At 29.7% G+C, this 13,177-nt stretch overlaps 1 protein-coding gene across 1 annotated transcript in view; it reads left to right on the forward strand.

The window, feature by feature from the left end:
- The window catches only part of LOC106459343 (proline dehydrogenase 1, mitochondrial-like), a 34,086-nt gene extending 21,565 nt beyond the window's left edge, over positions 1 to 12,521 (forward strand). The window contains exons 8-13 of the mRNA XM_013918963.1: positions 1,638 to 1,730; positions 2,064 to 2,210; positions 6,033 to 6,128; positions 9,628 to 9,812; positions 11,869 to 11,957; positions 12,158 to 12,521. Coding sequence (XP_013774417.1) covers positions 1,638 to 1,730; positions 2,064 to 2,210; positions 6,033 to 6,128; positions 9,628 to 9,812; positions 11,869 to 11,957; positions 12,158 to 12,363 — 816 coding nt within the window. The 3' untranslated portion in view covers positions 12,364 to 12,521. The remainder of the gene's footprint in view (positions 1 to 1,637; positions 1,731 to 2,063; positions 2,211 to 6,032; positions 6,129 to 9,627; positions 9,813 to 11,868; positions 11,958 to 12,157) is intronic.
- Positions 12,522 to 13,177: the final 656 nt, after the last annotated feature.

Consider the following 13,177-nt stretch of genomic DNA (forward strand, 5'->3'; position numbering starts at 1 on the left):
AAGTCTAAAGAGGTTATACTTTCATTGTACAGGTCACTGGTTAGGCCATATTTGGAATATTCTGTTCAATCTTGGGCTCCTTACCTCGGGAAAAACATTGAATTGTTGGAAAGGTTATTAGAATGAAGGGGTTGTGATACGAGGAGAGGTTTAAATCTCTCAAATTGTTTTCTCTTGAAAAATAGAAGAGTTAGGGGGGGATCTGATTGAGGTGTTTGAGATTGTAAAGGGAATTCATGGTGTTGATGTATCATATTTATTGACATTTAACAACGAGAATAGTAGGACTAGGGGACACAAATATAAATTTTGGCAAGGTAAGAGTCATCTTCAGCTAAGACAGTTTTACTTTTATAACAGGGTGGTTGGTCTTTGGAATGGGTTGCCTTTGGATGTTGTGGAAGCAGTAAATTTAAATGAGTTTAAGAAAAATGTTGACAAGTATATGAATGAAAAGGGCTAGGTTTAAAAAAAAATTTATTTTATTTTTTTAATCATTTTAATTTAGTTTTGAGGATGGAGCAGCCGAGATGGACCAGTAGGTTCCATGTTATCACAAAATATTATGTTATGTTATAAATGTGCTTTCAGTAGTTTTAAATTTGACACATGACTTTTGTCATGTAACATATCTTATTGCAATGTCCAAACTTTATTGTAAATATGAAAAAAAAATAGTGTATTCCTTAAAGGCAGCAAATTATTAACTGGGCAGTAGTATATTTATTTGTAGTGATGAAAGATGAGTAAAAGTGTTAATTGTGGCTTTAAAAAAAGGTTTATATTAATATGACTACAGAAATGTCATCAGAAAACTACATGATTAATCTGAATGCTGTACTTATTATGCAGTCCATTCCCATGTAAAATTACTTATAAATTAGAAAGAAAAGTAATGTATTGTAAAGTTATTTTTTGCAATTGTAATTTAAAAGGGAGTAGTTAATTTTCACCTCATTGCATCTATGTGTACGAGATATAGTAAGGCCTAAGAAAATAATTTAATCTTTGTGGATACTTTTATTTACGATTTTTCTTTGATTGTTGGTCTCAAGGTCAAGAGGAGGATCTTTGTTTCTTGCATTAAGACATTTATTAAGATAGAAATTAAGATTTTCTTGCTATAACAGAAGATTCTCTTTATCCTAAGGAAAAGACATTTAACTTGAACTTATTCATTTAGTTACTGAAGAGTTGAAGCTTACATGGTCATCCTCGGTTAATATTGAATTATACATGTACCTTTTAAAATAAATGATTATTTAACTTGCATTAAACTTATACAAGAAAACAAAAGACTGCTATTTGTCTTTTGAGGTTTTAAAAGTTGTATACTGTAAAATTTATATTTGCTATAACTAGAGTGGTATTTCTCAACATTAATTAAGAGCACATTGTATTGATAAAATCAGAGACTTCAACTGACGACTTAATATTTCACTGTCAGTTTTTCAATTGTTTCTTCCAAGGGAAATTTTGAAAAGTATCAGATATTTGATTGTACAAATCAGAAAATTAAACCTGCATTTTTGTCGAATTGGTTTTCACTAGTTAAGGTTTCACGATGCAGAGCTTGTTTGTACATACGTGTATGTCTTCATTTCAAAGTTCTTCTCATCAATATTTTAATACATTAGACTGGACGAATGGAACCACTGATACGTGCCTTGACTGATGAAGAAGAAGAAATGTTTAAAAATATGATGAGGCGTTTACACTACATTGCTCAAGTAAGTATTACACTGCATCTACCTCGCAGTAAAGCTTGTCAGTAGCCTGCCTCTAGATTAATGGTTGATTGCTTTTTTACAAAATTTCTGCCATTTTTGTGTGTGCAGTATTGGTTAATTAGACAAGAGCTACGTTCATTATAGAACTAATGTATGGTAATTCAGGAAACTATTTTTATAAGAACTTAGAATAACTTTGCTGTTGATCTGTTGCAATTTCTTGGGCAGTGAGTCAAGACAACAGTGGGGGGAGGGAACAACCCTGGAGAATGCACTTTTTTATTGGAAGCCATTTTTACTAAATGAATTTAAATTTTGTTCCTGTTTTAATAGGTTGCCAGAGAGAAGGATGTACGAGTTATGATTGATGCTGAACAGACCTACTTTCAGCCTGCTATCAGTCGTATTACAATGGAATTAATGCGCAAGTATAATAAAGAAAAAGCAATAATTTTCAATACATACCAGTGCTATTTGAAGGTATGAATAAATATTTGAAATGGATGTTTCATTGCAAATGAATTGAATAATAGTATTTTACTAAACCTTAATGTGAAATATTTAAAATACATATTCCAAGCAGTAATTCATACTAGGAAATATTGTAATTAATTAATAAACAGAAATTTATTTCTCTTGAACCTGCTCAGAACCAGTATCATTGATTTTCTTTCTTAAATTATATATAAGGTTATTGGATATAGCTATCTGAAAATGGGCTGCTTAACTATAAAATCGTTTTTTTTTTCTTTTTACTAAGCAGGATAACAGTATATAATATGTGTGTGTGTGTGTGTGTGTGTATAAGGTAAATTTCCACCTTGTATAGACACCTACGTACAATGGTTTTTTTGCCTGGTGAAATTTGTCAGGATGACGTACTGGTACCTTTTATTGAATATATTGGGATAGTCATGGAATGGGATGAGGTGACAACTGGAAAAGGTTGAAGAAAATATTAGAGAGATGGAACTTTTCTCCCCATAAAAAAAGACACTGTGTGTGTGTGTGTGTGTGTGTGTGTGTACACATTGGGGGTAGAAATTTACCCTTTAAATCAACACGGGCTTGGTCAGTTTGACCGACCATAGGATCTCTTTCTACTCGTTTAAATTCTTTGCATATTTAATACTTCTAACTTTCAATATAGTGTGTGTATCTTCACGAAATTTGGAAGTCTTTCAGTTAATATTATAAGTCTTTCACATACAAAAAATCATATTTTTTAGTGAAGTATTTTTAATAAAATAAAGATTTTTCCATGAAGATATTGAGTATTTGTTTTGAATAGTTCATGTGCAAAGTAATTTTCATGTTAAAATTAAAAATACTTTTCCTCATCTAAAAAAATCCCAAATTTCCTTTGTGTAATCCCTAAAACCTCCTAAATGCATTTTCAAACGTCTTACTCAGTAAAACTTTATGGTTTATCTGTTATTTTCTTTACCCTATCAAAATAGAATTGGTCAAAACGACCAACCTTGTAACCACCAAAAAAAATTTAAATAAATCTAAATTACCCTTTTTTTTTTTTCTAGAATGACTTCAAATTGTAACATGAAACTACGTTTATTTATCCTAAGTAGCTCTAAGTTCATAACAGTATACATCTATTTATAATGAAATTTTATTGTTTTATTGCTCTTTGAACTGTGTCTACTATCTACTATCTAACTACTATCCGTGCCATTATAAGTTGTATATTACTTGGGGACCCTCTATATTTACATATCAGTATATGTTCTTATCTCTGTTTTTAACCCTTTCCATATAGGTAGCAGTCAAAGGACATGTCATCATGTTTTGTAGACTTGCATTCAAAATTTTATTAAACTCTATTTTGGCATAAAATTGTAGTTTATAATTCAAATTTTACTGTTACAAATATTGATTTTTTGTGTATCACGTGTTACATCATCTTATGATGTCCACAATACAACATTTATAGTTTTTAATGAATTGGAAATTCAAATTACAAATATTGATGATCTATAATATAAAATAAGAACCTCCTACCTTTTTCTACATGCTGAGATATCATTATATTTAGCAAACCCACCACAGTGGCTCCACCCATCGCTTTATCATTTAAATATACATGTTTATAACCAAATTGAAAATGCTCATTTTGAACTATGTAATCCTATCATTCTTCCTAAAGAATTTACGTGGGTAAAGCCTGTTATAACCATTGGAGAGTTTGAAGTGTGATGCTCAAGGTAATATTCCAATCAGAAATTAAATTTGTTTAGAACCACATACAGCTTAGGAAACTTGATTAATTTCTATGGATTTTTGTGGTATTGGTATTGTAGTTTATAATTCTCTGTTATTCCAAAATGCATATATAAAGTCTATAAAACTTAAATTTTTTACATCCTCCACGTGTGAAATTCAACGAAGCTTGGCAAGTCAATGCACGAGTACAAAATAACTTTAACATTGTAAGTGGTAGAGTTCATTGTTTTTTATATATATATTTTTAATTTACTGTTCTGTGTTTTAAGAAAATATCTAAAAATGAAGAATTTCTTTGTAAATAATATTAATATATATACATATGCAATGTATGGTAACTGAAATTCCACTATTTTACAAAATACTGGTACGCTAGTACAAAGAGTAAGACTAAGAGATTTAGCCAGTTTTATGCTATTCAGTACAATAACGTGAGCTGCACGTACGCTTTGTGGTGTGATTATTAGACACGGTTTAAAAGTCAATAATAAAGAAAAAAAAAGTTAATAAATATAATAGATATATACTGTTATGAGTTTTAAGCTATTTATAACAAACAATTAAATTGTTATTGGTTGGATTAATCTCATGAGACCTGGGTGTGATCAGTTTGATGCACCTGCACTGTGTACACTATTTATAACTACTGCTTGAAATAGTTTGAACTTTCTATTAACTTTTTAGATTTAGCTTCTGCAAATAAAATGTCTTTTTCTTGTATGTAATGTTTGTATGTCGTCACAACTTTCAAAATTTGAAAAATATTCATTGTAGTATGTTTTATGAAACAGTCATTCTAGAAAGAAAAAAAAGGATAATTTGGATTTATTTCCTAATTTTTATGGTGGTTATGAGGATGGTCAAATTATCCAACCCTGTATAGAGTTAGGGTAGTAAAAATAAGCTAAAATATGAAGTTTTTTCTGAAAAGAAAAACGTTTGATATTTATTTAAGAGGTTTTAGAGATTACGCAAATGAAATTTGAAATTTTTCAGACGAAGAAAGGTCTTTTTAATCTTAAAATTAAAACTGCTTCACGTGATGGATAGTCAACATTCTGAAAGCAAAAATTCATGAGCAAATCTGTAATTAAAAAATACTTTTTTTGTTTTTCTATGTGTGTGTGTGTGTGTGTGTGTGTGTATATGTACAAAAGCTTTATAATGTTTACTGATAGTCTGCGAAATTTTATAAAGATATGCATATATTATCAAAAGTTATAGCATGACTAATCTCATGGTTACTTTAGTGGTTACATGGTGAAATGCACTTGCCTGTAGTCAAAGAGTTAATACAGGGACTGCCAAAAGAATTGTAGGGATTTAAAACAACAGTAATTGACAACAAAATTTGTTGGGTTAATTTGTGTTTGTTATTTATGAAACTTTAGTACAATAAGATTTCTTACAACCATTAAGTATGAAAAATAATATCTGGTAAGTGTCCACCAAGAACTGCTAAACACAGGTGTACTAATAAAGATGAAACCTTCCATTGCAGAGATTAAAGTTTTATGCATAAAGCCATTAATATCTGCCTTTATGCTATCTTTCAAATCCTGTAATGTCCATGGCTTGTTGACATGCACTATGTCCTTTTAAGTAACCCCACAAAAAGAATTCTTCTGCTGACGGTTTATATATCCATTATGAGAAATTGCTCTGTTTGGAAACAGTTCGTGCAAAACTGCCATTGTTGCTCATGCTGTGTGACAGGTGGATCCATCTTGGTGAAACCACAATTCCCATTGATGCCATGCTCAGGAAGAGCAACTTTAACACAAGTGCTTGAAGGTATGCTCTATGAGCAGCAGTGATGGTGCATTCAATTTTTGAATATAGCTCAACAATAAGAGATTGCTGTTCGATTGTTGGCCTGTTCATCATTACAATTCAAACCTTTAATCATCATTCTGTCCATAACAAACAGTATTTTTCAGTAACGCTTTGGAAAAGTTAACTGTATAAAACTCCTACATTTCTTTTGGCAGACCCTGTATAAAGATCTCCTCTAATATACTTAAAAACAAATGTTTAAGTTCTTAGCTTATATTTGATTTTTAGGAAGCCTACAACAACGTTGTTCTTGACCTTGAACTAGCCAAACGTCAGGGTATCTTTTTTGGGGCTAAACTTGTTCGAGGGGCATATATGGAACAGGTAAGGATTGACTTTTCTGTATTCAAACAAGAAAATATTAATTTGAAGACATTCTCATGAATGATCAATATATTTATAACTAATATACTGATAAAAAAAATCAGATGTATTCAGTTCTTTATTTTATGCCTTTTTTATGGAGGTGGGTGGGAGGGTAAAGGAGAAGTTTTACATTCATAAACTTAATTATTAGGTTGTCAAAAATAATTTAGTAAATTAGAAATGATTGATAAATATTAAGGCTTTAGCTTCCTCTTGATGATTTTCTTCAAAGTTATTGGTTGGATTAATCTCGTGAGACCTGGGTGTATCAGTTTGATGCACCTGCACTGTGTACACTATTTATAACTACTGCTTGAAATAGTTTGAACTTTCTATTAACTTTTTAGATTTAGCTTCTACAAATAAAATGTCTTTTTCTTGTATGTAATGTTTGTATGTCGTCACAACTTTCAAAATTTGAAAAATATTCATTGTAGTATGTTTTATGAAACAATTAAAACTTTCTTTGTTATAGATTTCAGTAATTGATTTTTATGTCTTTCTAAATTCTTTCCTATAAAATATTTGTTTTATAAAACTAAATCTTGTTTTTTTGTTTAGATTTGAAAATCCTTCATGTGGTTTCACTGTGTTTACAATCTTTGGTGTGCAATAAAAATTACTTTTTAAGTGTGTCAAAATTAGAAGGGAGCTGACAAATTTTTTTTTTTTTAAACTGATAATCAGAAGGTTTTGTTTAATATGTGTAATAAGTTTTAAACCCATTTTATATTAATTTATATATTTATTTATTTTTTGTGATTATCTTTGCTCATTCAGTCACTTAGACCAAATAGGCCTAACGTAAAATGAAATTCGACATTGTCAAGTGTAAAATTTCTTAAATAAACCTACCTCATTTTGTTCCATGAGCTATATTTCTTTTTCTATCGTATTGCAATATTTTAATTCAAATGAAGTATAAAATGAAAAAACAAGATTTTTGCAAGCTTCAAAAGAAAAACCAAGAGTATAATTATAGCAAAATGTGTTCATCAAATTGTACCAAGTTAAGCTTTTATCAGTTTGTCCAATCTCTGCACAAATCTCCACTGAACTATAACCATATTGGCTTATACAGTTGAACATGAAAATAGATCACTAGCTTATGGCTTCTTGAAAATGAGATATAGGCAATTACATCATACCATGAAAACTGATGTTGAGATTGACTGGAAATAGATAAAAATTTATTTGTATCCAAGCATTCAAATTAGCTTTATTTTACTCTAAACTATTATTACTTTCCTCCTAGGGGTGCTCAGAAATAAATTCAGGAAATTCACAAGCACTAATTATTTGGTTCAGAGCATGCTGAAATTACCCCAGAAACAAACTGCTCTTTGTTTGCTGTTTTTTTTGTTTTTTTCTTTTACTGAGTAATATGTAGAAAAATGGCTACAAGTTTATTTTCTATATAATTATTATTTTTAATTCAGTGGTGCAGTTTTGCTCTTGAGGCATAACTTACTTGTCCAAGTGTGATAGAGTTTAAAATATTGTAGAAAATGGAACAACACAAACTGTACTCAATCAGCTCATAAAAGCAAAACAAAAAAAAATTTACGTGATGGTTAGGGCACTCAACTTGCAATCTGGGGCCTTTATAATGTGATGGTCAATCTCACTATTTATTGGTAAAGACCAGCTTAAGAGTTGGCAGTAGGTGGTATTATTGACTAGCTGCTTTCCCTCTGCTTGCCACTTCAAAATTATAGACATGTAGTGCAGATAACAAACTTTAAAAAAAAATCATTGCTTAAGAATGTAAGAATTTAATTGTACTCTTTTAATTAAATTTTGAGAAATTTAAACCATAAACAAAATATCATCTCCATAACATTACAATAATTTTGAGACTATTTTACTTTTATCAAATCAAAGCATGAAAAAAAGTTAATTTGAAAAATACCATTGAAGCAGTAATGTTTCAAATTAAAATCTTGTTGAGCTAAATATTTGTTGACCAGTTTGTGCATTGATCAGCTTTATGATACATCCTGTATTTGCTTAACACAACCAATATGCACATGTATTGGCTGTAGATATGTCAAAATGTTCATATTTGTAGCTACTTTTGTCTCTGTCTCTCTCTTTTTTTGTCATGTGATCAGCCTGAGCAATAGAACACGTAAGGACCATAGACCAAAAAAATAAAAAAATAAATTGTTCATAGTTGATAAAGCAGTTTGTTTAGAAATTTAACATATTTATAATTTCTTTTATCACAAAACAAAATTGAATGCACAATGTATTAGTTGAACAAGTTTACAAGATCAAAATCCCATTTCATCCATTCTGAGCTGTACTGATGCTTTGTTATAGTACCATTGTTATGATAGTCAGCACACTAGGTGAAAATTTGCATAAAGGACATTAGTAGTAACAAAATTATGTGTGTACTTTGATTCATTTTTTTTTTTCTGTAATGGATTGAAGTAGTGGAGCCTACTTGAATTTTTTTTAATTAAGGGTCTCATGTCTGATTTCAAGCTTGTTATTTTGCCTGCTATATCTTCTTTCATATTCTCACAAGTTTCCTTGTGAAAAAAAACAAACCTAAACATGTTTGTAGATGGTGTGTATTGAAAATAACACATCGAGAAAGTATCAATCCTTCAGATACTTTTGTCAAAGAAAGAAGTACTGCTGACAATGATTTAGTGTTATAGTGAAGTATATGCTAATTTTAAATCATAATTGTAGGTTTTAGAATTTTGATAACCATATTGTATAGGATAAAAGTTTAATTTATCTTTTATTATATCTCAATAAAATATTTCGTTTTATTTGGTCCAATGTTTTCAACAGACATGCTTCTTCAGACAGTAAATACTGTTTATCAAATAATATTTTTATTAATTTACTTCACGTAGAACATGTGTAAATAGAATCTCTGTATATTCTAACTCTTAAATGATTCTTTTTTAGCTTAGTCTCTGTTAACATTGTATTTACTGCCTAACAAAGGGTATGTACTTGAAATAAAACAGATTAACGTTTTTATTTAGACATTTTAGTTTATCCTTTATTACCTTTTATCTAATTGTCTTCAAGAACAACAGTCATACAAGGAACATTATTTCACTGTACTATTTTTAGCCTAAAAGGCATGTATATGTAGAAGTTAAGTATTTTCATTGGTATGGGTTTTGTGCTGTTACTAACAAGTAACTGAATACAGTTAATAAGCTAGTTTTTGAACATATGCTGTGAAAATTTTTGTAACCCATTTTCAAAAGTAAGAATTATGTAATATAAACAAAATAATAAATTAAAGATTTTTTTTGTCTCGGGTATTTTAAAAACTAAAATTAGACTATGGAAACCAAATTCACCTTGGTTTATTTCTATTCTAAAAGCAAGTATGTTAATAATTAGTTTGTAATTTTTATTACCATTATTTTTGTTATCATTTGATATTAGGCCCAGATAAAATGTTTTATTTACATTATAGGAACGTCTTCGAGCTAAACAAGGTGGGTATGAAGACCCAATCAATCCAACTTATGAGGCTACAAGCGATATGTATGAGCGAACTTTAAATGAAATTATGCATCAAATAATTACTCGAGGGGACAGGAAAATTGCTATCATGGTGGCAACTCATAACGAAGATACGGTCCGCTTTACAGTGAATAAGTAAGTTAAAAGATGTTCCATTCTGTGAGGGGGGGGGGGGATTGAATTTTGTGTTGTTTTTTTTTTCATACTCTAAAAAGAATAACTTGTGACTTTTCTACAAAATTCTAACAAATTATTATCATACAAAAAACAATATTTCCAAGTACCCTTATTAGTTTTAAAACTGTATAGCAGGATTACCTAATACATTTCATAAATATGAACTACGTCTGAGATAAGTTGTTTAAAAATGGCTGCATGGTCTTCTTTGGAAGTTAGTACATTTATACTAACTAGGAGACATTAACAAAATTAGAAATGACAACACTTGGCAGCATTATACATAAGAGCAATGCATATCAAACTGACATCTTCCTAATTTGTCCAAGTGGTTTCAAAATAAAAGGTGTATAAAAAAAAATAGTATTTCAAATCTACCTTTCGTCTACCATAAATCACTGCCTCTTCTGTGCGTAGTTGTATTTATTTTTTTCAGTAAGCCCTGTTCCCACATAGAACTGATGTTTTGGTCTAATGATTGTTACTGTATAATAAAGGCTTAACTTGTTCATATAATATAGAATTGAAGGATATCAAAATGCGAAATGTCTTCTCTGTACATTAGAAAGCATTTTCTTTTTATATATACTTCTCGGCCATATGTATTTTTTTACTAACTTAAACCCAAATGTGTGAAATATGCACAAATTTTAAACCACAGAATGAAAACTACACTATGTAATAGGGTTATAACAGTTTTTGCCCAAAAACCTAATGAGATTTTTATGCTCACATTATCAAAAGTGCTACTAAAACAGCATATTCTTTCTTGATCCTGTAGGCCTAATTATATGAACATGCTTTTTAATGACTTGGCTCCTCTTTGAGACTTTCTTGGATGAATGAAGATTTAAAAAAACCATATTGTTAATTTTTTGAGAAAAAAAATTCATGGGTTTGAAAAATATAAAATGATTTTAACGATCAATATAGATTGTTTGAGCATTATTAACTATAACAATATTTTGGTTATTTAAGCATTTTTCCATGATGTATAAGTGAATAACCTATAATGTAATAAGGCTTATTTGAACTAAAATACCTTTTTATTAAATGATGGTATTGTTTTGGGTTTGAAACTTTTTAACTGAAAACATTATTATGCCACTTGTATATCTAGGTAAAAACTTAAAATATTATATATTACCTGTGTGGTAAAAGTCAGTTTACTTGAGAACAACTTAATAACAGGAGGTTCGACAAGATGTGTTACAAAGTAATTCCGAGTTCTTTGACTTTGACTGAGTTTGTAAAAAAAAAAAAAAAAGAGACTGGACATAATGTAAAGCACACATTGTAAACAATCTTTTGATACTCAAAAACACAATCAAAATGAAGTGTGTGTAGAGAACAGTACATTTACAACATTGTTAACTGTGTACACTCCTAAGACTTGTGAAGATGTTTAATAAGAATTAGTTAATTTTACACTTGCATGTTACAGATTGAACTTTGGGAAAGTATTAATGTTTACAAAGAAATGGTTTATACTTCACTTACCAAACTGAGGGCTTTATCTTGAGAGAGAGCTACCTCATAGATCATAGTATTATACACCCAATATTTGTAACACTGTATATCAGGACATATGCACCACCTATGTTGCTGTTGGTCAATTCTATTGAAATGTAAGGGAGGTCGTAACCTCGAAATATCTCCTGATTTGTCATTGAAGGATGCTATTGTCTACATCCTCGCACAGCATGCAGCATTAGAGCAATAATATCCCTGGGCAAGTACAGGTATTCTCTCCAGAGAACGACAAAAGAAACTATAACAAAATCAGTTTAACAGCTTTCTCAGCTACGTGTTGTGTTAAACCTACACGTATACAGAACAAAGAATAAATACTGTAATAATAGAAGATAGAACATTTCATATACCACACCTGTAACAGATGTCTATAAATATTTATTAGTTGAATCATTGTTACGATGATGGATCATAATGCAGTATAGGTAATTTTGACTATATTCAAGTAACTCTTTATCATTATTATTATTATTATTATTAGAATGAAGGAACTGGGTATAAAACCTGATGAAAAGTTAGTGTGTTTTGGACAGTTGTATGGAATGTGTGACCAAATAAGCTTTCCTCTAGGTAAGTTTGTTTTATTAAAAATACTCTTTTACTGTTATACCAATAAACCTATTTGTCCACGTTAAAAATACAAGTGCAAAATGAGTTTTTATCTAATTGAATATTAGTTGTTAGATTTATTCTGTCACGTGAAGAAGTATCATTTTCATAAAATTTTAAATTATAGGTTGTTAACTTTGACGTATAACAATTTCTTGCAGGTCAGTCTGGGTATTCCGTATACAAATATGTTCCATATGGTCCAGTGCAGGAAGTTCTACCTTATCTGTCACGTCGTGCTAGAGAAAATAGCAGTTTGCTTTCCAAACTGAACAAAGAGAGATATCTCCTAAGAACTGAAATTATTCGACGTATTAAATCGGGACAGGTGTTTCACACCCCAAAAGGAAATTACACTCCTGTTTAATATTTTGCAGATCTTCCATGATTTTGTTTTCCCCCCTTGAATTCAACGGCATATGTACAATAAAGGTTGTTTTGCAGAATTTCGGCTTTTGAAAGAAACGTGGTACTGCAAAAAACTTTTGTACATTTTACATATAAACATGATTTCTTTGCTCGTAAGAATTTTGTGGAGTTTCATTTCTACAAATTAAAAAAAAAAAACTAGATTCTTTCAATCTAACTGCCTAGGAAAATCTGTTTTACTTTACATATTTTAATACTAGTGCCTGATTAGTGTCTTTATCACTAAAAATATTTCTATTTGAGTAGTCAAAGAAGCCTTGGATGTTGTTGTAAGTGTGGTTTAATACATGTTAACTAGAAAACTGAAATGGAGTCCAGCTTTCTAGACTCCATGCATTATACTTAATTAACAACAATTTTATTTTGAAAAGAAATACTGTTTAAAAAAAGACTATCAATGAGCAATCTAAATCAAATTTGTATTTATATTGTTTAATGAAATTGAGACAAGAAAAAAACAATGAAAAACATTCTTACTTGTTACTTTTCAAATTGATTTTTAACAAAATGTCATCCAGGGTGTTATTGAAATTGATAAAAATATATATTTCTAAAAATTTTTCATTCTTATTAGCAAGAACAAAATATTCGTGTTTAGACAAGTTTGAGAAAAACTCAAAATTGTATTAGAAATATTACTAAATATGCTTATTTAATGCGTTAATGAAACTGGTAGGCCACATTTACTTACAAGTTTTGAAATTCAATCCTAATGTTAATCAAGGTTAGATGGTAGTTCATTTCTTTTTTAA

The sequence above is a fragment of the Limulus polyphemus genome, unplaced genomic scaffold (assembly GCF_000517525.1).
Source record: "Limulus polyphemus unplaced genomic scaffold, Limulus_polyphemus-2.1.2 Scaffold595, whole genome shotgun sequence".
Lineage (NCBI taxonomy): Eukaryota > Metazoa > Arthropoda > Merostomata > Xiphosura > Limulidae > Limulus > Limulus polyphemus.